The sequence below is a fragment of the Notamacropus eugenii genome, chromosome 1, assembly GCF_028372415.1.
Source record: "Notamacropus eugenii isolate mMacEug1 chromosome 1, mMacEug1.pri_v2, whole genome shotgun sequence".
NCBI classification, from domain to species: domain Eukaryota; kingdom Metazoa; phylum Chordata; class Mammalia; order Diprotodontia; family Macropodidae; genus Notamacropus; species Notamacropus eugenii.
The window spans coordinates 294,395,334-294,420,910 of record NC_092872.1 but is presented as its reverse complement, the minus strand read 5'-3'; the positions used below and the strand labels follow the sequence as shown (position 1 = coordinate 294,420,910).

Genomic DNA, 25,577 nt, shown 5'->3' with positions numbered 1-25,577 from the left:
GGCCTGCCTTGGTCCCAGAAATGTGCTGAATGTGTTATCGTCTTGTTTCTGATAAGACATCTGATTATATTTTACAATTTAGTACCTTTAAATAGACATTCAAACTGGAATACAAATAACTCCAGTTGGGGAAATGGGAACCACTTCATTATATACAATGTATTTTCCATCACACATGTCCACAAAGTTGCCAGTCACTTTTGTAATTCTCCCTTATTGATACAAGCATTTGAATCTAATTTTCTCATGAGGTTACATCTCTTGCCTTTTATCTTCCTAGTACAATGGTGTACATAAAGTAGATTCTCAATATGTATTTATTAGTTGATTAAGTGGATGGAAATTTTAGGGTATATCTAAAGTTTATGTCCAAGTTCATTTATTTATTCTTATGAGGGTGCCTCATGGCCCTGGTTTTATATAGACTAAAATACTTAAAGGTCTTCTTGCTTCCTTACAGATTGAAGACATCGTTACAAAGATGCAGGATGACAAGACAGGCGGAGTACCCATCAGGACAGTGAAGAGTTTTTTGTCCAAAATTCCCAGTGTTGTCACAGGTAAGCGGGAACTATCCTAAATCACTCACGACTCATAGAATAAGGTAGCACCTAGAAGCTGATGTAGAAAAGACTAAGTGAGGAGGATTGAAGGGAGGAGTTTTTAGAAGTTAAAGCTATTAATGACAACATGATCTTTACTTAAAAATGTGACCTAGTCCTGAAGATTCTCTTTACATTTTTTATGGTGAAGAACAAAAAGGCTGTCGTCTATCTATCTATCTATCTATCTATCTATCTATCTATCTATCTATCTATCTGTCTGTCTGTCTGTTGTGTATTTGTGTACATACTTATGTGTTTACATACATTTTTGAAGCCAGTATAACCAGACTGTCTTATCTATCTATCTGTGTATTGTGTATATTTGTACACATACGTATGCATTTATTTGCAGTTATGAAGTCAGTATAAACAGACTATCTATCTACTATCTGTCTATCTATCTGTCTGTCTGTGTGTATATATACATTTATGAAGCCAGTGTGACCAGGTTTTCACTAACTTCCTTCCTTCCTTCTTTCTTTCCTTCTTCCTTCCTTATTTCCTTCTTTTTTCTCTCTCTATCTATATTTATAGAGACATATATATACACACACATATATGCATATATACACACATGCACACACACAGGACAGTTTACAAGTGGTTATTAACAGATCTATCTATGCATTATATATATATATATATACGTATACACACATGTACATACACACACATATCTATCAGCTGGTCACATTGTTCATATGTGTGTGTGTGTATAAATACAAATATATGTACTAAATATTGGGCTGGAGCCACTTACCTAATTTAGATAATGATTACTTTGAATTGTGTAAATATGAAGACGTGAGATCATTTCAGGGGACTCATTATTTATACCAAACAGGATCTTGCTATTTGTCCAAGTCCATATGGAGAAACCCAACCATTTATAAACCAGCCTTCTCATCAGGAGACTGGCAAGTGAGAGCTGCATTAAGTAAAGAAATATTCCTCTCCAAAAGGAGAAAAGATCTTTTTTAAATTAATTTTTAAAACTTTGATTAATTTCAGAAGTAGGTAATAAATCTTACTACTTCAAATCCCATGTATTTTATATCAATTTCATTTTTACTCAATAAAAAATATTACATATATCTTTGCTTTCCTTAATATCAAAATTGTCTTTGTAGTTGGGCAGCTCCTGACTGTTAATTTGCATATGAGTCACTTTCTCTATATGGGCCTTAATGAATAGATGGCATAATACATCCTGGATAATGTAATTAGGAAGCGGTCCTCTAGCAATGATAAATAATAACTTGGACTTTTTCCTTTTTAATTGTATGGCATTTTTTGGTGTGTCTTTCCTTTAGACAAGTACTAGAAAGTCATCTGTTCCTGACTGAGGAAGAAAATGATTTTTCTCAGTTTATAGTAAAATATAGTGCTTTCTTTCTCCTCTAGGAGCTCTGAACTTGCCAAATGATTCACAAGTCTCAGTAACTTAGCTGCCATACATTTTCATTTGCATTCATGAGATCCCAAGAGTATATCTATAGTCCTGCCTTCTATTCTCAACTGTGGTCATGAAACCATTTGACTGGTTCCCCTTTTGTTTTTTTAACAACACCAAGGAATACTTGGGTAGCTAGGTGGAGCAGGGAATAGAATGCTGTGCCTGGAATCAGGGGGACCAGAGCTCAAATCCAAGCTCAGACACTTACTAGCTGTGTGACCCTGGACAAGTCACTTAACCCTGTTTGCCTTACTTTCCTCATCCATAAAATGCATTGGAGAAGGAAATGGCAAATCTAGTATCTTTTCCAAGAGAATCCCAAATGGGATCATGAAGAGTCAGATACGACTAATCAACTAAAACAATGTAACAACAAGGAATATCTGTGCCATTTAAGTTTTCTGTCCCGCAATGACTTCAGTAGATCAAAGTTTGTACTTGATGGATCTTGCCATTATAGCTGAGTTGTTGGGGAAGGGGGGGGGGGGGGGAGTGCGGGGGGAGGTGGCAGATTACCACTTCTTGGCTTTACTAGTGGATTTAAAGTTGTTCATCCTTCATTTCCAAAGAAGACCAGTGAAATCATTGGGTAATATCTTAAGGTGCACATGAATTGGATTCAAGTGAGGCAAAATTGCACAATGTCATCAGCCTCACTGTCTTCCTGAGTCATTGAACTTCAGTGGCAGGACAGAAGTCAAGATGACTGGCAGTGGATGACCTTGGCATTGACATTAAAGTTGGAGAGTTCATCCTGGAAAGCTGAATGGAGCTAGATGGGAGATATATGTAGTCAAGAGAAGACCCTTGAAGAGAATAAAGGGAAACTAGTCTCCATAACAGTCACTCCAGAGTTAAATTTGGAAATATAAGGGCTATAGTTTGACAAGTTAATGAGAAGAAAGTGGGGAGGAAAGAAGGGAATAAAAAGGAAAGTGGGAGGGGAGGAGAAAGAGAGAGAAAGTGAGGGGAAGGAGAAGGAGGACAGGAAAAGAGAGAATGTACAACAGCAGGTCCATTAGACTAGCTCAACAAGAAAGAGTAATCATCCCAACACTGGGTGGCTATAATGTTTCTGAGAGACATTTTGCCCTAGGATACATTGAGGAGGCCAGGAGGTGAGAATACGCCACTATCCAGCTATCTATCCCTAGCCAAGATGTCTAGTCATCCCACCTGAGCACAACCTTGATATTCCTGGCTATGAGGTTGCTTGAAATGCTGCCATTACCTCAGTGGCTCAGACTTCAGCTGCCTCCTCCTTTACTGATCTCAAAGAGCAAGCATCCTGAGTGCATAGCTCTAGCATAAGAGAGGAATCCTCAAATGCTCCCAGGCTTTTGGAAGAGTTGATAACAGAGCCAGAGCCAGAGCCAAGAACAGTTTGGGCCTGTGGTGCCCAAGCTGCTCCATACCCTCCTGTGCCAGGAGCTGTTTTCCCCTATCTGCAGCACGTCACATTAGTGCCAGGTTTCTCCTCGGAGAGAATGCCAGCATCAGAAATGTGTCAGACTGCATGACAGGACCCAGCTACAAGCAGATACTCATTCTAGGATGGTGTCACAGATGAGATGTTGGGGGTCTGGAGAAGAATGGTCACTTCCAGGCAACCCAGTTGGTTTTGTGTCTACAAAGAATGAGAAAATGGGTATTCTTATCCCCTCTAGTGTTTCCTTTGAAGATAAACTTTTAGAGGTACTTCTTTGACTGACTGTATCTTGGTGATATGGTACAATAGAAAGAGAACTAAAATGAGAATGAAGATGTGTATTCTAAACCCTGCTCTACCAGTTATCCTGTATGTTATGATTTTAATGGAAACTATAAGACACTCACTATTTAGTTGTTTCATTCATGTCTGAATCTTCATGACCCCATTGGAGGTTTTCTTGGCAAAGATACTGAAGCGTTTTTCCATTTTCTTTGCCGGCTTATTTTACAGATGAGGAACTGAGGCAAAAACAGGGTTAACTGACTTGCCCAGGTTTGCACAGCTAGTAAATGTCAGGCTGGATTAGAACTCAGGAATTTGAGTCTTCCTGACTTCACACATCACTCTATCCACTGTACCACCTAGCTTCCCTGAACCTACAAGAATCACTATTCAGAAATAAACAAACAAAACAAGCCTTCACTCAGGCAAAATCTTATTACAGTCTGGAAGGGTCTAATCTTGTAGGTTTAACGCTTTGACAGGCTAGTGAACTCTTCAAATTCTGTTGACAGAAGTAGTTTTTGTCTGCCATTTGTATCTTAGATTGCTAGATAGATAAAACATTTATTTTAAGTTCTTCTTATATGCCAAGCACTCTGCCTTAATACTGCAGATACAATAAAGCATACTAGATAATCCCAGCCCTCAAGAATCTCTTATCCTAGTGGTGGGAGGCAACACATAAATGAAAGTTGGAAAGCATAGTTTGGGGGGGCATTGCTCAGGCAATGGCATGGTTGGAGATGTGGTAGAGATACCGTGGAAGAGTAACAGGAAGGACCCCAACATACACAGGAGGGTCTGGTGTACAAGTTCTTAGATCTGCTTTTCTAAAAGGAAAGCAACTTTTAAAAAACTTATTTTTTAATTTTAGTTTTCAACAGACATTTCCACAGGATTTTGAGTTACAAATTTTCTCCCCATCTCTCCCTCCTGCCCACCCCGAGAAAACATGCATTCTGATTACCACTCTTCCCAATATGCCCTCCCTTCTATCATCCCCTTCCTTTCTCTTATCCCCATCCCGTTTTCTTATAAGACAAGATAGATTTCTGTATCTCATTGCCTGTATATCTTATTTCCTAGTTGCATCTAAAAACAACCTTTGACATTCATTATTAAAACCCTGAGTTCCAACTACTCTCCCTTCCTCCCTCCCCACCCATCCCCACTGAGAAAGCAAGCAATTCAATATACACCATACATGTGTAGTTATGCAAAACACCTTCTTAACAGTCATATTGTGAAAGACTTTTTGTCCTTCCATCCTGTCCTTCCCCCCATTTAGTCTATTCTCTCTTTTGACCCTATGCCTCCTCAAAAGTGTTTGCTTCTAATTACCATCTCCTCCCATTTTCCCTCCCTTCTATCATCTCCCCACCCTGTGCTTATCCCTTTATTCCCCCCTACTTTCCTGTAGTGTAAGATTGATTTTCATACCAAATTGAGTGTGCATGTTATTCTTTCCTTAAGCCAAATGCAATGAGAGTAAGGTTCATTCTTTCCCTCTCACCTCCCCCCTCTTCCTCTCCGTTGAAAAAGCTTTTCCTTGCCTCTTTTATATGAGGTATTTTGCCTCATTCTATTTCTCTCTTTGTCCTCCCAATATGTTCCTCTCTCACTCTTTAATTTTATTTTTTTTAGATATCATTCCTTTCTATTCAACTTACCCTGTGCCTTCTACCTATATGTATATAATCCCTCTAGCTACTCAAATACTGAGAAAAGTCTCAAGAGTTACAAATGTTATCTTTCCATGTAGGAATGCAAACAGTTCAACTTTAGTAAGTCCCTTATGATTTCTCTTTCTTGTTTACCTTTTCATGCTTCTCTTGATTCTTGTGTTTGAAAGTCAAATTTTCTATTCAGTTCTGGTTGTTTCAACAAGAATGCTTGAAAGTCCTCTATTTCACTGATTGACCATTTTTCCCCTGATTTTGCTGGGTAGATGATTCTTGGTTTTAATCCTAACTCCTTTGACTTCTGGAATATCATATTCCAAGCCCTGCAATCCCTTAATGTAGAAGCTGCTAGCTTTTGTGTTATCCTGATTGTATTTCTATAATACTCAAATTATTTCTTTCTGGCTGCTTGCAATATTTTCTCCTTGATCTGGGAGCTCTAGAATTTGGCTACAATATTCCTAGGAGTTTTCCTTTTGGAATCTCTTTCAGGCAGCGATTGGTGGATTCTTTCAATATCTGTTTTACCCTCTGGTTCTAGAATCTCAGGGCAGTTTTCCTTGATAATTTCATGAAAGATGATGTCCAGGCTCTTTTTTATCATGTCTTTCAGGTGTTCCCATAATTTTTAAATTGTCTCTGCTGGACCTGTTTTCCAGGTCAGTTGTTTTTCCAATGAGATATTTCACATTGTCTGCTACTTTTTCATTCCTTTGGTTTTGTTTTATAATTTCTTGACTTTTCATAAAATCATTAGCTTCCATTCTAATTTTTAGGAAATTATTTTCTTCAGTGACCTTTCACACTTCCTTTTCCATCTGGCCGATTCTGCTTTTTAGGGCATTCTTCTCCTCATTGACTTCTTGGATTTCCTTTGCCATTTGGGTTAGTCTATTTTTTAAAGTGTTATTTTCTTCAGCATTTTTGGGGGTCTCCTTTAATAAGCAGTTGACTCTTTTTTCATGGTTTTCTTGCATCCCTCTCATTTCTCTTCCCAATTTTTGCTCTACTTCTCTTACTTGATTTTCAAAATCCTTTTTGAGCTCTTCCATGGCCTGAGACCAATTCATATCTTTCTTAGAGACTTTGGATGGAGGAGCTTTGACTTTGTTGTCTTCTTCTGTTTGTATACTTAGGTCTTCCTTGTCATCAAAGTAAGATTCTATAGTCTGATTGTTTTTCCCATTTTGGCTCATTTTCCCAGCTATTTACTTGACTTTTGAGCTTTTTGTCAAGGTAATTGTCTGCTTCCAGTGGGGATGGGGGTGTACTGCCTGCTGCTCAATCCTCCCACAATCTGTGGGCCTAGAGCTCCAGAAACAGTCGCTGCCACTGCCACTGCCCCAGCCCCTGCTGCTGCTACAGCTGGCTCCTCCTCCATGGGCTCCTCCACCCACTCTGCCACTCTGGGACTGGGGCCAGACCACTCTACTCTCTCACACTGGTCTCACAGGTTTTTTTCCACTGACTTTCCAATTTTTCCATGGCATTTTGGGGTCATGAAGTCTGGAAACCTCCACAGGTTCCTGAGATTCAATCCCCCCAAGGCCTGCTCAGGTCCCATTTGTGCTAGCATGGCCCACGCTGGACTGCACTCTGCTCCCAGCACAGCATGATAGATACTTTCTGGCGACCTTCCAGTCTGTCTTGGAATGGAGATTTGCTTTATTCCATCATTCTGTGGGTTTTGCAGCTCCAGAATTTGTTTAGAGTCATTTTTTATAGGTATTTGGCTGGATTTGGGAGAGAGTACTAGCAAGTCCATGCTGTTCTTCTGCCATCTTGAATCTGCCCCCAAGGATAGCAGCTTTGAGTGGTCAACAATCACTTTAATCAAGCACATATATTCACTTATTTCAGGGGAAAAAGTCAGTACCCTGATCTTCAAAGAATATACAAAGAAATAATAATCAACAGACAGGGCTTCCAACTGTCTGACAATAATCAATACATACAGCACAGATCAATAGGCAGATCCAGCTGTCTGACCCTACATACATTGTTACCAGAGAGAGAAGCACCAAAGGAGAGGGTGCTCCTTAGCAGCTGCCCAGTCTTGTCTGGTCAAACAAACACTTCCAAGGAGTGAGTCCTGAAGTAAAACCTCACCTCAGGGTATTTATACACTTTTCAGAGCCAGAGGGCCAGAGGGCATCACAACCCTAGAGAACCAGTGCCTCATTAGAAAATTAACAAAAGGTACTTGAGGCCTATTAATGGGTGGGGAAAATCTAATTAACATTACTGGAAGTCCAGGAAGGAGCAAGAAAAAGACCTGTGGAGGTTCCAGGGGTGGAGTCCTATTTTCCAGTGGGGAGGTTATGGAAGTCTGGCCCTACTGGACACAGCAAGGCTGGAAGGCTCAAGGAAATGCAGCATCTTAGAATTCATGAGCTTAACAGATTGTTCCTGAGCACAGGTTCTATTGGGGTTGGAAACAGGGAGAGGTAAAAGGAAGGTGAAAACAGCCAGAGTTTTTAAAATCTGAATGGAAAGAAGGAAAGGAGGATGGAATAATGTCTCTGTTGGAGAAGGGGGAGGGCAAGAGAGAAGTTTCAAGTGTTGTTATCTCCCTTTTATCAATGAGCAAAGTAAATCACAGAGAGGACAGTGAGGAAAGCATTTGTTCAAGCTGCTAGCCTAGGAAAATATTAAAGTAATCATGTCTAATTATAGGCAATGGAGAGAGATTTGGCCTTGGGATCAAGAAGACCTGGATTTAAATCCTGCCTCAGATTCATTGGGCAGCTGAGTGGTGCAGTGGATAGGAATCAGGAAGATTCACATTTTCCTGAGTTCATATCTAGTCTTAAACTCTTACTAGCTTTATGACCCTGGGCAAGTCACTTAACCCTGTTTGCCTCAATTTCCCCATCTGTAAAATGAGCTGGAAAAGGACATGGCAAACCACTCCTGTATCTTTGCCAAGAAAACCCCAAATGGGATCATGAAGAGTCAGACATAACTGAAAATAACTGAATTCAGACTGAATCTGAATGTTTAGATACATTGATCCTGTGATCATGGTCAAATGACTTAACCTCTCAGAGCCAAATCCTCCCCACCCCCTTCACTCTCTTGAAAGCAAAAAGTTACAGAAGAGTTGCTATTCTATCCCAATAGGAGTTTCCATACTCCCATAACACCAATGTTGGATACTGCTCTCTTCCTCCCCCACCTCATGGGAAGCTTCTTGAGGACAAGAACACTTTGGTTTTTGTCTGTGTATTCCCAACACCCTGTACATAGTATGCACTTAATAAATGTTTACTCAATCTCATGCTTTTAGGATTATGCTTGTTATTTTTTAACACTGCAAAACCAGTAATAGAATGTTGCTGTTGTTTTCGTTAAACTCTCCTGGATCTATTACATTGTGTTGTTTTAAATTAGAAAAATGTTGTAGTTTCCATAGCGATTGTAACTCACCCAGACTAACACATTTTCTTTAAATGTATCTAGTATTTTCACTTCTTTCCTATGGTGTTAACTTCAATAACTTAACACATCTGAAATACTGTCCAATTACCTTGTGAAGGTTAAAAGAAAAGATCTGACACTCCTGGTCTTTGTGTCATTAAAAGCTTATTCCCAGTGTTATTCTTGTTTTTGTTGTTAAGTCTTATCCAACTCTTTGTGACCTCATTTGGAATTTTCTTGGCAGAATTATTAGAGTGGTTTGCCATTTCCTTCTCCAGCTCATTTTATAAATGAGGAAACTAAGGCAAACAGGGTGAAGTGACTTGCCCAGGGTCACACAGCTAGGACGTATCTAAGGCGAGATTTGAACTCTGAATGATGAGTGTTTTTTACTTCAGACCTGGCTCTCTGTGCACTATAGTGACACCTAGCTGCCTCTTGCTAGGATACTAACACCAATATTATGCATATTTCATAGTGCTATGTTTGAAAACATTGAACATTTGTGAGCTGACATGAATTTCAGTCCTGATTCACCCACTAAAGAGTTAGGTGGAGCTGAGCATTTTATTTATTGCGTGAGCCTCTGTTTCCAAATTTATATGGCACTTTGCCTATAGTATCCCTTGAGCCATATGAAAAACCCAAGAGTTAGATGTTACAGGTATTCTACGGGTGAAGAAACTGAACAGAGAAGTTTGTAGACAATATTATCAACAACTTGAACAGGATGGAGCAAACTCTAAAGGAGAAGTAGATGCTAAGTGATGGTGTCAAAGAGAGGGTCTGAAAGAGGCAGTAGGAACAAAAGAGCACCTCAGTTCCTCCTCCTGACCCTGTGTGTCCTGAAGTGTGAGGGAGTAAGCTGCCAAGCCTTAGAGAGGGGGCCAGAGAAAGCTAGATTTAACTGAGCTGAAGAACATGGAAGGGATGTCAGAAGAAGAGACACACGGTCTTGAAGGTGATCTATTCCAACCCCCTTAGATTTTTAATCAAACATTACAAAATGGAAGAGAAAAAATGAGATCTTCGTATGAAAAGTAAAGTGCAGCTTTATTGAAATAATAACCCATCATTGGATTCCCATAAAGTGCAGGTTAATAATTAGAAACATTTTAATTAGAAACTATTTTAACATCTACAGGGCAACTAGGTAATAGAACACCAGGCCTGGAACCAAGAATACCTCAGGTCATATCTATCCTCAGACACTTAATAGCTGTGTGATTCTGGGCAAGTCACTTAACCTTGTTTGCTTCAGTTTCCTTATCTGTCAAATGAACTGGAGAAGGAAATGGCAAACTACTCCAGTATCTTTGCCAAGAAAATCCCTGATGGGGTCATGAAGGGTTGGACACGACTGAAAAGTGACTGAACAATACCATCCAAAAGAATGGGGAATCCTAACTAGAGGATCTCATAAGTGTAAGCTAACTCGCTTGTCTTGTCTGCCCCCTCTCCCTAACAACTTCACCTCTGACTCTAATGGTTTTATAGGTTATTCCAGTAGACCCAGGGGATCCAGGAGTTCAAAGAAATCTCAGGGTCAGTCTTATCCAGCCATTGTCTGAATAGGAATACCCTTTACTATATGCCTGTCAAGTGGTCATCCAGCCAGCTTTTGCTTGAATAGCCCTAGTGACCAGGGAACTCACTACCTCACAAGGCAGACCCATTCCATTTTGGAACAGCTCAAAATAATTGTTATATTGAAATATTTGCCTACTTGTTGCCATCTCCCCATTGATCCTGCTTCTCTCTGGGGTCAAGCAGAACAGGTCTGATTTGTCTTCTATTTTATATCCCTTCTGACAACCTCCTCTCACCCCTCCCAAAGAATCCTTCATCTCTGTCATCTGATCCCCATCATCCATTCCACTAACATTTACATTCCCCCCCCCAATTCCTGTGGGGATTTATTGATATACAAATGCACAGTTTACATCAATGAGCCTGTTTCCTGTTTCTCCCTTATTGTGTGCCATGTCAGATCTAGAAAATTTTATAGATATGCCACAGAAAGCAAAAAAATGCTAATGCTTTGCACCTTTTTATGTAACAGTCAATCCATCAGCAGAATACTCATTTAGCATTGTAATTCACAGCAAGCAAGAGAAGTGTACATGTAATTCACTCAACTTGATAGCTATGTGACATTGGATAAGCAACTTTGGAACTCTGAGGCTCAGTTTCCTCATCTACAAAGTGGGGATCACAGAATCATAGATCTCAAATTGGAAGGGACCCTAGAGAAGAGATATTTTAACCCTCTGTTCTTACACATTAAGAAACTGAGTCTCAGAGATGTTAGGTAACTTTCCCAAGTATACTCAAAACAGAAGTCGCAGAGCCAGGATTAAAACTCAGATGCTCTTGAATCTCTAAATCTGAGTCAGTGGTTGCCAGAGGGTTGTCATGAGAATCAAATGAGATTGTCCATATGAAAGTGTTTTGTTCATTATAAAAGGTTACACAAATGTAAGGGATTATTATTATGAAATGAGAATGTTGACAGGGCTCTAAAGAAGTCATGGATCCAATAAGACATCTATTTTGGGGGGATGCTTTGGCAATTTTTATTAATCTGAACTTGACAAATACCAATAAACATTAATATTTCAATTTACAAAGAACAGAAAATAAGGACTAGATATGAAACCATGAATCTCTAATATACAACTTATTTATAATATATGTACATAGATAAAAATAAATAATAATAATAATAAATCAAAAGCATTCATTTCAAAACTGTCTTGCTTGTTTTTGATTTTCTCTCAATTTCCTGTTCTCTTCTGGCATTTTTCAAAATTGCTTCAAAGAACCATTTTCTTTTTTTCTTTTCTTGTTTTTTATTTTGGCAACATCATTGTTATCTTCTTTCCCTGCAAATACACACACATATGGATATACATGTGTGTATATGTTTATATATATATGTGTGTATACATATATGTACATTTTTTTCAGTCATGTCCAACTCTTCATAACTCCATTGGAGGTTTTCTTGGCAAAGATACGGAAATGATGTGTAATCATTTCCTTCTCCTATGTGTCCCCATATTTACACATGAAGAGCTGAGACAAATAGGGGTTAAGTGACTAGTAAGTATCTGAGGCAGGATTTGAACCGATGTCTCCCTGGCTCCAGACCCAGAACTAAAAAGCACACACTACCTGCTAATTGACAGACAAGACCTTATTTTCCAGGTTTTTGCTACCACAAAAAGTACAACTGTAAATATTTTCGTACCTATGGGATATCTCCCTCTTTCTTTGTTCCCCTTCGGTTATCTGGCTAATAATGGTGTCATTGAGTAAAAAGATGTTCCCAGTTTAGTGACTTGGGGGTGTAGTTCCAAAATTGCTTTGAGGAGAATGGGTGGAGCGATTCACAGCTCCACCAACAGTGCATTAGTGCTCTGGTCTTCCTAAAGCCCTTTCAATAATTGTCACTTATTTTTTTTACTGCCATCTTTGCTAATCTGATGTGTATAAGACGGAACTTATTGATGGAGCCTGTGACCACATAGTTTTTTCAGCCTTAATATCCTTTTGTTTCAAGTGCAAATGATTTGGAGATGGAAAGGCTGAGTGTCCAGAGCCCTTTAGCAGAATTCCCTGGGGCTATCAATCTTTCTCTCAAACCTTTTTTCCTATTTCCTGCTTTTAGTCTATATATGAGACAACCTTTCCAGGTTTTGACCTGCAGCACCGTGTTGCAGAAGAGTCAAAAGATGTGAATTTGAGTCCAAGTTTCAAAACTTACCAGCTGTATAACCCTAGACAGTTCACTTAACCATTAACAATAAACTTCTCTGAGGCCCAGTTTTCTCACCTTTAAAATCAACTATTAATGCTTGAATCATCTATCTGAAAGTGTTATTGAAAGGAAAGAGCTTTATAAATCTGAAAATAGTGAACAAATGTGGGTTTTCCCTTGTTTCTCCACTATGAAACTGCCGTTATACCTCCCACATTGTGACTTTCCCCAGTGTGCTTTCAATATATCACAGGTTGGCATAAGAAATTAAATGGGGATTTGGAGGGAGTTTCACAGTAGCTGCAAACAACACAGAAAAAAATTTAGAAAATCAGAAATGCATAAAATGTATTGTATTGTATAATATCAACATATTTTATCTTTTAATACCATAATAATTCAGATTTCCTTTCTGGTATGCAGGAGTGCCAAAAATTTTTATGTGAATCTTCCAGATCATGGGGACACCACACCTCTAATACCCACTGGGTGGAAGGGATAATAGTACATTCGTACTGTATTGTGGCTTGTTAGGCTTCATGATATCTTGAAAGTTATAGGAATAAATTGTGAACCCTGGGTTTTAAGTATGAGCATGATGGAGGACAGGGGCAGCTGGGTGGCAGTTGGTTCTGAAGTCAGAAAGATTCATTCAAATCTGAGCCCAGACACTTACTAACTGTGTGACTCTGGGTAAGCTACTTCACCGTATTTGCCTCGGTCTCCTCATCTATAAAATGAACTGGAGAAAGAAATGGAAACACACTCCAGTAACTCTGCCAAGAAAACCCCAAATGGGGTCACAAAGAGTTGGACATGACTGAAATGACTGACCAACAAGAAAATATGAAGAATTGAATCTTTGTTGTCTGTAGAACAATCTCATTCACTAAACTTGGAGAAGCCCATCTTTAGGAGGTTGGCTGAGAAGCAATGATTTTTTTTTGGCCATAACAACTAACAAAAACTATCCACTAAGATTAAGAAGAATTTCAAGCTTTGGAGTACCCACACAGAGAAGAGAATGAAGTTGGTGTATTGCGTTATCATTGTCATTAAAAATCTTTTATATATACATATCACTAGCACTTAATAGCTAGCCACTACATGTAATTAAATGATTATAATAAAATATAATGTAGAAAAATATATAAAGGATAATTGTATATATCTATGTATCTATACACATATACATGTGACATGAGTATAGACACAAGTATATACATATGTAAGTATCCACCCATGAGTATGTATATACATGTAAATATACATGCGCACATGTATGTATGTATGCACACACATATATGATTGGACCTGAAACTTCCTTTACCAGTGCGGATTTGCATTTGCTCTTCAACTTATAGTGTTAAAGCTACCAGAGGAACTGAGGTTAAGTGACTTGTGGGGATCACATGGCCAGCATGTGAGCAGTATGGGATAGGACCTATATCTACTACACCATAATGCCCTTTACCTCTATTTGCTCATCTAATTTATTTATAAGGTAAATGGACAGCTGGGGACATCCCATGAGTTCAGGAGATCAGATAAAATAAATGCAGAGGAAGTTAGAGGATAGAGGCAGGTTTTTTTTTTTCTTGAGGTTTTTATCACAGGACTCAGAGGAAAAGCGATTGACTGACAAAGTGGAAAGTGGGAAGATGTTATTTAGCAAGACATCAACTAAGCAATTTATTGCAAGAAGCTGAAGTGTTTATTGCTGTGAAAATCACTGCAGAAATTGGCAGAGATCTGTGACCGTGGGTGGCCAGGGAACAGAAAGGCTTGTGTGATACTCTATGGTCAAGGCTATTGCATTTTGTAAATGTTCATCAAGGGACTGTGGAATGGGGTTATGGCAATTGTATGCAGCAGCTGTCAGGTTCGTCCTGTATGTGAAAACCTCATTGTTCCTATGACGATCACTTTTTGTACCTAGAAATTTTCACTTTCCCTTCACTCATGATTGTTTTATATATGTATGTATGTATTTGTACATTTCTGTATCCAACGTCCATGGGCCCATAAACAAAGTATATGCACATATAGATAGATTACTGTTACTATTTTAAAATCTTGAGCTTTATATCATCATCAATATCAAAAATTTATTGATATCCTGACAGTCTGGATGAGGAGGCAAAGCAAAGTGAAAGGAGACATAACAGTTTATTTAGAATTATATAAGAATAGGTAAATTATATACATAAAATTACAGAATCAAGAGTTAGAGAAGTCCATGTCATACAGTCCAACTTCCCTCAATCCAGAAATCCTTTATACAGTATGCTTGATTCAGCGAACAGTCACCCAGCCTCCGCTGTCACTTTTCGATGGCTACTACCCATTTCTGGTGATTCATGAGGACACAAATGAAACTGAGATAAGGAATCTAAAAAAGCATTGCCTAATTATACATAGTGTTGAGTGAGCAAGGAACTAAAGACCATAGGGACACAAGTTGTGCTTTTTTTTTCGCTGCTGCCTATTGAAAGCAAAGGATGCAGAAGGAAAAAATTAATTTAGTAATTGAAAATCTGATTTAGAAGGTGATATTTGAGAATATACTTTGGTCTCTGGACCATGTCTTAACATATAGGGATGATAGACTGTTGACCCAGAGAGGGAGTGGATTTTACAAAGGTCCATAAGAAGGTATTCATAAGTGGTCTTGACAATCAAGTCTGCAGAACTTTAAATGAATAAAAGGATGGGAATGAAGAAAACCACCTGTGGATATCCTCTAATGTAGATACTATAAAAAGTAGCTACGGGAAGGAAGATTAGCCCTTGAGACACCAAGAAGTTCCCAGAAGATGAGAATCAAGGAAGGGAGTGAACAATGACAACAAATCCACCATGAATTCAAAGGTTGATGGATAAATACACAAGAAACAAGAGGAACCACAGGCACCAATTCAAGGAGTCAAATGGTATCCCAGAGAATTGTCTGAATAAAACCCATCACTAGGTCAGACTCTGGAGGAATATATTTTATTTTTTTAAAGTAGAATAGGTACAAATGTGGTGGGAGAGGAGGTAGCATTATGCATTTAATGCTCCCTCACTGTCACCCTGCCTTTCCACCATCCTGTGATTGGCATAATGGGAATTAAGGCTAAAGGTGGCAACAAAGAAGCTTATAAAGTATGTTACTCTTTTTTCTCTTTGGTTGTTACATAATGATTCTTTGGTAAGAGGAAAAAATACCACATACAGTATACTCTTATGCAAGTCCACTGCTTAGGATTTTGTTGCTGCTGCTGAGTCATTTCACTTATGTCCAACTCTTTGTGACCCATTTTAGGGTTTTCTTGGCAAAGCTACTGGAATTGTTTACCACTTCCTTCTCCAGCTCATTTTTTACATATAAGGAACTAAGGCAAACAGGGATAAGTGACTTGCCCAGGGTAACATAGTAAGTGTCTGAGGCTAGATTGGAACTCATCAAGTGTCTTCCTGATAGTACTCTATCCACAATACCACCCGGCCCTCCCTTAGGATAACCACCTCTACCATGAAAAGGTCAGGGGGCTAGTATTCATTTAAAGTATAGCATGGTCAAAAGGAGGTAGAGGTAACAAATTTGATTGGATAGGTCTGTGAATCCACCTGCTCTAGATAAGTGGTGCTTTGGTCTCTGGACTAATAGAGACATGAGGTATATCATCATCATTATCAAAAATCTATTGATAGCTTAACAGTCTGGATGGGGAGGCAAAACAAAGTGAAGGGAAACATCATGATTTATTCAGAATTACACAAGAATAGGTAAATTATATACATGAAATCACAGAATCAAGAGTTGGAGGAGGCCATGTCATCTGGTCCAACTTCCCCCAATCCAGAAATTATTTTATCAGTATCCTTGATACTGTAGACAATCACCAGTAGAGAGAGACAGAACTTTAGGACAGAGGTTTGCTGATTCTCTTGCAACCATAGTGAGCACATCATACCTTCAGATCTTCTGCTCCAGAGGGTCATGATCAATCTATCAATATTGGCACAGGACTGCATGCCTGGTAGTTAAATATATTAAAAAAGTGTGCTCATGTGAAGAAATTCCAACACCAGAAGAAGGAAGCACAGTGGAGAGCATTTGGATGAAAATCAATGGGAGAAGAAACAGAAGTGATCTTTTTATCAAAGTAGGCTAATGGCCACCTGCACAGAAAGAGGAAATAATTGAGGAGTTTGGGAAACACCCCACAAGCCTAGTACAGAAGCATAATGTAATAATGATAAGAGAATTAAATTATTCAGACATCTGTTGAGTTCTCTTGATGCCAAAATCTATTATTCAACCAATCAACAAATATTTATTAAGTTCTTACAATGTGCCAAGTAGTGTGTTAGGAGCTGGGATATCAATATAAAAAAATAAAATAATCCCTGTTCTCAAGAAGTTTATATTCTATCATATCAATTAAGAAACATGGTTAAAATCTTTTAAAAGATAGGAAATTTCTCCTAGGAATGACTAAAAGTCTATGTAGGCAGACAATATACCAATACACTTGTGGATTTTCTTATTCCTTTACCAACTTGAATATGACCCTTGGGAAGCACTTTCCACATAGATCATCAATGATTTCCTAACTTCTAAATCCAGTAGCCTTTTCTTAGTCCTCCCCCTCCTTGACCTCTGAAGAGTGTTCAGTATTATCCCAAAGCCTTCCTCCTGGATATTCCCTTTTCCTTTGGCTTTAGAAGTGACAATAATCTCTTCTGGCCTTCCCCCATCCAAATACTAGTCCATCATCTTCCAAAACCCTAAGCATAAGTGTACTCCAAGTCTCAGCTCTAAACATTCTTTTCTTCTTCTTCTATGCCATATCATCTGTTGATCATAGTTTATTTCATGGGAGAGACCAGCTTTTTATTCTCTACACCACACTTTCCCCCATGTCAGAAATGCTTTCTCTGCTTACCTAAAATGTGATTGGTAATTATAATGATCAGAGTTCCTAAGTCTGTCAAAGTTGATTGTCTTTATCATATTGTCATTACTGTATACATCATTCTCCTGGCTCTGCTCACTTTTCTCTGCATCAGTTCATACAAGTCATCCCAGGTTTCTCTGAAGTCAGCTCCTTCATCATTTCTTATAGTATAGTAGAATTTCATCACATTCACATACCATAACTTTTTCAGTCATGCCAGTTGATGATCACTCCCTCAGTTTCTACCCACAAAAAGAAGTACTAAAACATTTTGTACATATGAGTCTTTTGTTCTTTGATCACTTTGGTATATAGGCGTAGTAGGTGTATCACTGAGTTTAAACAGCTTTTCCATGAGCAAAGACAAAAAAACTAGAGTAAGAATAGGAACTAATGAGTAGAGAAAAAAACAAAGTACATCAATATTTTATATAAAGTCTGTTGTCTCTGATACATAGGCTATTTCTTGAGACAAAGAGCCATTCTCCAGTAGATAAATAATAACCAGTTATGACTAAACTATTTTCAGAAGAAAGTTTCTGAACCTTTAAAAATTATATGAAAAAATGTTCTAAAACTAAGACTAAAAGAAATGCAAACTATAATAAGTCTTAGATTTAACCGCACACCCACGAAATTGACAAAATGGATAAAAGACAGAAATAGTGTTGGAAAGGCTATTGGCAAACAGTTACGCTAGTGTACTATTACGGTGTTGTGATTTTTTCTAATTTTTTTGAAAAACAGTGTGGAATTCTGTGAGATAATGTACTGAATTGTTCAATCTTTTCACTCAGTTGTTCATTACTAAGTATATACCAAAAATATTCATATGACATCTTCATGAGGAATAAAATTCTCACTCTCCTCTCGTCTCTACCCCTGGAATATGTTTGTCACCAGTGACTTTTCAGATATTCCATTTTTCTCCTACCTAGTGTTACCTTCTCCCTTGTCATCTAAGCTATTTCTGGCCTCTACTCCACAAAGGAAAGAATATGTGAGTTTGAATGGAGGAAAAACAATGGAGAAAGTTACCTGAGCCAAGCAACAACTACTGTTGAATTAATGTTTTGAATAGGAGACAAGAAACTGGATTTATTCTCTTACCCTACATCAGAAAGTTTATAAAATGTAAAATCAATAGAATTTTCTCTCTGGAGCTCCAGATGGGGTTGGTGGAAGACATTCTAAAAATTTCCAACAGATAGCACTGCCCTCCTCTTTAGCTTTCCATTCATGGTTATGAAGTACACAAATCAAAAGCCCTATGATCAGTCAAACTTTATCTTAAGTCAGCATTCTATACTAATTAAAAAGAAATGTAAACAAACTTTAAAGAACAGATATGCTTTGGATTAAACAAATTGCTTTCCTTGTAGGAGAAACTAGAAGCAAATGGTAGGCAAATATCACCACCCCATCTCTCCTTGGAATCTTTGATACCTTCATTATTTGTGAAAGGCAGAGACAGCTACAGTAGAACTGCTGGTGACAGCTCACTGCCAGCCTCCACTTCCACACCTTGCTGCTATATGTCAGACTAGCTTTACTCTCATTATGAACTTTAAGAAGGAAAGGTAATGTTCTCTACCTAGTCTGTAGTCTACTATCATCTAGTCTCCCACTCTAGCCTTAATTCTGTTGAAACTTTCTCTTGATCACTTGCTCTTACCTGTAATCTCTTGAATATTTTGCCAAGGGTCTTCTCTCACCTTACCTTACTATTTACTGTGCATGTCCTACCTCTAATGAGATCTCATCCTATAAGGAGAGCAATGCTGTTTTTCTAAGATACAGTTCCTTTGTAATCCATAGATCATAACAGACTAAAGAATTTCCATCTCAGCCAGCAGAACCCTTTTCCCCCAACCATGTATCTTCAGGGTTGAGAGTGGGGTACAGATAGAGACTGTAAGAAAAATCAATAAGGGGAGAATATATTTTTTATCTGATTCTTACTATCAGGGAGTTATTGGTTTCTAGGGTAGAAATGAAGTGAATCTTGAGTGGTAGAGAACATTATCATTCACTCCTAGAATTCATAGTAGAGGAGAAAAAAACTAGTTTGACATAGACCCTATATTTTAGGGAAACATATTTTGGATAGGTAGGCTATTGTGAACTAAACTTCCACAGGAGAAGTCAGCCCAGGAGAAATGTTCAACTCTCAAGAATGAAACTGAGTAGTCACCTGTCAGGTAAAATATAGTAGGGAATCCTTTCATGGATACATTGGAATATATGGAAACTAAGGTGTTTTCTAACTGTTAAATTCTGTGATTCTATGACTTTCTCTTTGGCCGCAGAGAGCAAAACGAAGAGCACTGAGTAAAAATTATCCAAAAATAATGATAAGAAGAAAATTAGACTTGATATCAGAAAAAAATGCATAACAGTTAAAGCTATCCAAAAGTTAATTAGACTGCCCCCCCGCCCCAACACTTTATTGGACATCTTCTAACAAAGACTGGATAACTACTTGTCAGGTTTGCTCTAACTGGAATTCTTTTTAGGTATGAGTTGGACTATATGGTCACTGAGGTCATTCCCTGCTCTAAAATGCCATGGTTTGGTAATTTTAGTGACAGGAAGCTTACTATGTACTCCACAAGGCTTCCTCTTCCATTGTTGGATAGCAGCTGAGGCTGGCTCCTAGAGATTATCACTTTTATGTCATGCTCGCAGACCATCTGTTTAATAAACTGTTCTAGAATTTTGCTGGAGATGGACATCAAGCTAATAGTTCTGTAGTTTTTAGAATTATCTATTTTCTCTTTTTAGAAAATTGGCTCAATATTTTGCCATCTGCAATTTCCTTATCAACTTGATTTCTCAACAGTGATTCTTTGATCATTTCAGCAAGTTCTTTTAGGACTCCAGGATATAAACCCTTTGCCTTGGAGACCTAAACTCATTTATAGCAACTAGATGGACTGTTACAATTTCATCTCTTGATTCTTTCTTATCTATGTCCTTGTTCTACTTTGTACAATTTGAAAACTGTTCTCCTTGATGGAGAAGATAGAAGTAACAAGGCAGTTGGAGAGTTAAGTGTAAATGAAGAAACTTACTTACAAACCAAAAGTCAAGTATCTAAAACAGTTCCCAAAAGAGAAACCCCATCTATTATTTCCTCAATCTTTATAGTGGTGCTATGGGAGGCAGAATATATTATTTCCATTTCTCAGATGTGGATCGTGAAATGCAAAAAAAATAGATTTTACTTATGCCCATAGTCCAAAGCAGAGGCACAATATCCAGGTTTTCTGACTCTTAGAATCATGTGGATTACCCTTTACCTGTTAGTAGATAACAAAATAATAAATTATATTCACCATATATTGGGTCTGCCCTTCTTTGCCGAAGAAGACCATGCCATCAGAGAAATGATGACATAACTTGCACTTGACTTTGTTTTGAGTGAGGCAGGACTGTGCAAGGTCACCAGCCTCACTTTCTCCTACTGATCCATCTGGATCCAGTGACCAGATATTCATCAGAATAACTGGAGATGGCCCAGGATGCAATGGGAGATCTAACAGCCTTATGAAAATGTTATATATAAATATTTTTTTCAGACTGAATCTGTTTCAAATTCATCATTGCAACTTACCTTATCAAGGGATCCTATGGTGAATCATTTTTTTTAAATGAATGACTCCTTCCTACTGAACTGTTTAGCAGTTTTGAATATGAGATTTGTATATTTCATGTTTAAATAAAGTGTGATACAGAATTTTCATTCTGATTTTTTTGTTCTACTGTTCCATTATTTGTCTTTTTAAGTGGAAATATCAGGGATTTATAGTTGGTAATACCATATTTTCTGTGACCCAATCTGATCCATTCCAGCAAGTACCTACTTTGTGGAAAACGCTGTAGACACGAAGGCAGAATTAAATTTGTCCCCAAAGAGCTTGACTTATGCTGGGGAGATACAACATGTCAACAGAAAAGCACATACTTGGTCATTTGAGATAAGAGACAGTACTAACAAGTTGAGAGATCACTTTCCTGAAGTGACTTGACCATTGAGGCTTGAAGAAAGGGCAGGAATTCTTAGAGGTATAGGCAAGGAGTGAGTTCATTCATGTCATGGACAAAGACATAGCCTGGGGAAAGGCAAGAATGTGGGAGAGAGTGCCACGTGGACATCATCTCAGTGTGCCACCATCCTCACTTCCCACTCCTCAGCTAACTTGGACTCTATCCCTGGGTCCCTGGTTTCTTATGGGTGAGCCATTACCTCATCCTGTGGGTGCCCAGCTCACTAAAACACTTCTTAACAATGTCCTCACCATGCTATCTTGAAGGATGAGAAGGGAGTAAATCGTTTGAAGGTAAGAACTATCTTAATATTTGTTAGATACTTAGCATTTAGCATAGTGCATGGTACATAGTAAGTAATTAACAAATCCTCTATCATCCATCTATCTATCTATCTATCTATCTATCTATCTATCTATCTATCTATCTATCTATCTATCTATCTAAGTAGGCCGATTTGACTACAACGTTGATTGAAGGGTAGGCTCTACATCCTAAAATAAGCTCCCTAACATATTTAAAACTGCACGAACACTGTTTAAACTATTAAAGCTTAAAACTGCACTAAAACTTTGGGACATGCTATATACCCTATGTTATGCTATATATCTTACTGATACGATTTTTAAGACCTCAATTGTATTATTAGTTCATCTGAGCCCTGGATCACATTAAGCCAGAGAGTTCTTATGAAAGTAATCTCTATTAGGGACCAAAGAAATCCCTTTTCTTACTTATTTCTACTTACTTACCTTGCCCTCCACTCTAATATAGGGAGAAGAAGGGCATGTTTCCTTTGCTCTGTAAGTCTTTATGATCCACATACCATCAAACACAGAAGGAAAGTAGAACTTAACTAGTTCAAGAGCTAAAAAACTGGTAGTCAAAGAAATGGGTTTTCTGCTCTTAACCCTGTGTTTTAATTGAATTTAAATAGCCCCAGGATTAAGAAATGATGATTCCGTGAACAGAGGCAAACAAACAACAGGAGTCCCAGGTGTCTCCTTTGGGTTACTGGGTCTGTTCCAAAGAATATTTGTCTATTAATTATATACTAAGAACCCCCTCAGTGGTTGACTAAGTACTGTCAGGGCCCTAGTGTCCCACTAGAACCACAGAATTTTGGAGTTGATAGAGATCCCAGATATTCAACTCTCTCATTTTACAAACAAGGATATAATAACTGACATATACCTAGTGCTGTGGGCAGCTAGGTGGCACAATGGATTGAGTCTCGGATTTCGAGTCTGGAAGATTCTTTTTCCTGAATTTAAATCTGGTTTCAGACACTTACTAGCTGTGTGACCCTGGGCAAGTCACTTAACCCTCTTTGCCTCAGTTTCTTCATCTGTAGAATGAGCTGGAGAAGGAAATGGCAAACCCCTCCGGTATCTTTGCCAAGAAAATCTCAAATGGGGTCATGGAGAGTCGATCATGACTGAAAATGACTAAACAATACCTAGTGTTCTAAGATTGGATAATCACTTTATTTGCGTTACTGAATAATAATGATGATAGCTAATGTTTATATGGTGTTTACTCTGTGCCAGGCACTGTGCTGGAGCACTTTACAATTATTCTCTCACTTGATCTTCACAACAACCCTGGGAGATAGGTGCTATCTCCATTTTTATAGATGAGGAAACTGAGGCACAAGGATTGGTTTATTGCTCTGTTGATTGTTTAAATTCAAGAAAGTGATGGAAAAATGTTAGTAATGCAGACTAAACTTAAAAGTATTCAGTACATACATTCTGCCTCTCCTACTCATTTCTCTCCCCCTCCCCATTTCCCTAGTGAGTTGTTAAACATTTACTGGCATACCCCAGCTTGGAATTCTCAGATCTGTATTTTTACTGCCTTACCTATTCGCCTTCTACCTCTTTCCACTTCCCCTCTTCCAAATCACTTTAGTTACACTGCAAAAGGGTACCAAGTTGGGCCCATGGGCACAGACTACCTGGCCTTGTTTTGCCGAGCTTGAAAGTGAAGTCTTTGGAGAATATAAAATCACCTATTGATGCTGGCACCTAACTTTTTAACCATTGACTTAGAAGCAGAGGGGTAGAATTTCCCCAGAGGTCACAGGAGATTGGGAAGGAATTAGATCAGGAATGAAATGTGTTTTCTGTAGATAATTCAGTTGTAATTTGAGGAAAACAGAGTTCAATGACAGGGAGTCACCTTCAGTGATAAAGCTGCTGAAGGTTCAATGACCCATCCAGAACTAAGATCTGAGATTGAGATAGGATGTCTCCAACCACCTTACTTTTCAAATAGCTCAAAATCAGTATGTTATGCACTGGGATTATTCCTCTTCACCTCACTTCATCTTTTTTCCTTTTTTTTCCTTTCATCCTTGAATCACAAGCATTGAAGAAAAGTCACTTTCTGAAATGATGCATTTCACAAGCAGTCAAATGAAATACAGCAAAAAAAAAAAAATTAAGTTTTGATTAGGGAAAAGGCCAGTATATCAACCAATCTAAAAAGTAGATTTCAAAAGGAAATCAACTTCACAAGATTAGGGAAATGTGGTTAGACAGGAGTTTATTTGGGGAAAAAAAGATATAGGGGCTTTAGTGAATTAGAAATTCAATATACATCAGAAAATCATAAATTTAAAGCTAGAAGTGACTAGACTTCAATCCTGATGCCTTCATTTGCAGATGAAGAAACTACAGTCCAGAGAAGTTAATGGGCTTGTTGGTGGTCATATAGCTTGTGAGTGACAGGAAGTGAGATATGGCAGTTCAGGGAACTAATGTGATTTTTGAATGCCGATTTTATAATCTGCTGCAACAGAGGTCAAGGAAAGGAGCCAGAGCTGGCACAGAGATAAATACCAAGATGTCTATTACTGTTTTTCCTTGTTTTAGAGGAAAATCAGTAAATAATTCCCATGGTTTGGGGATTATGATGGTGATCATAGACAAAGTGAGGATGGGTAAGGTGAAGAAGTCTGTAGCAAAATTCTACCACCAGTGAATCAGAGCATACAGACAGCCGTGTGAACCAACAGGCTAAATGGGCTAACTGTAAAGCCCAGAAAGGATGTAGAAAGAGAAGAAGTCCTGGACTATGTCTTTGGACAGAATTCTGTACTTATAATGTATTAATTATGTCCATATAAGCTATATTTTTCAACTCCCCAACACTGATATCTAAAAAATGGAATGTGGCCTCTAGCTAGTTACTTTTTAGTTCATACCTATGCATTATTTCCTCTTTGAAAAAGATCTTATTTGAATGGTGTAGATCAGTGATGTTAAAATCAAATAGAAACCGAAGTCACCCAGTCCTGCATAAGAATCCCTATGAGTCACATATTGACTTAGAAAACTACATGTTAACATTGTCTGTATTCTGTTGTATTTTTATTTATTTTGTTAACAAATTTCAAGTGGACAAGTGATCTGATTAAAAAGTCACAGCATTAAGAAGTTAGAGTAATATGGAAGAAAGTACCTTGCAAATCTCGAATATGCAAGAGAATCTATAATCAAATTATTGGCAAAGAAGAAAACTAAAGACAGAATAGTCAATTTCTTCATATAAAACCAAAAAGCATTATCATAAGGAAAACTGAGAAAACAAGAATAAGAAAAGAAACTGTGGAGGAGACAAGAAACTTGTGTATCACACATCTTGTATATAAGTCCCTTGTCCAAGATTCATAGAGAATTGTTGCAATTTATAAAATTTATTATTTATAAACTGACAAAATTTATAAGCCCTTCCTCATTCAATAAATAATCAAATGATAGGAGCAGACTTTTCAAAAGATAATTTTGAACCATCAAAAACATGTGGGGAAAAATGCTCCAAGTCACTATTAATCAGAGATGCAAATTACAGTGCTTAGGTTTCACATCTGTCAAATAGGCAAATATGATAAAAGACAGAAATAGTGTTGGAGAAGCTATGGGTAAATTGATACA

At 38.0% G+C, this 25,577-nt stretch overlaps 1 protein-coding gene and 1 long non-coding RNA gene across 2 annotated transcripts in view; one reads left to right on the top strand and one right to left on the bottom strand.

Moving 5' to 3' along the window:
* Positions 1–25,577, top strand: part of RGS6 (regulator of G protein signaling 6) — a 662,738-nt gene that overhangs the window by 453,812 nt on the left and 183,349 nt on the right. The window contains 1 exon segment of the mRNA XM_072629224.1: positions 461–560. Within this exon segment, the coding sequence (XP_072485325.1) occupies positions 461–560 (100 nt within the window).
* On the bottom strand, positions 300–9,076 carry LOC140517731 (uncharacterized). The gene is made up of 2 exons (XR_011971738.1): positions 8,987–9,076; positions 300–618 (listed from the first exon to the last, which is right to left on the bottom strand). It is a non-coding gene; the product is annotated as an uncharacterized lncRNA (long non-coding RNA).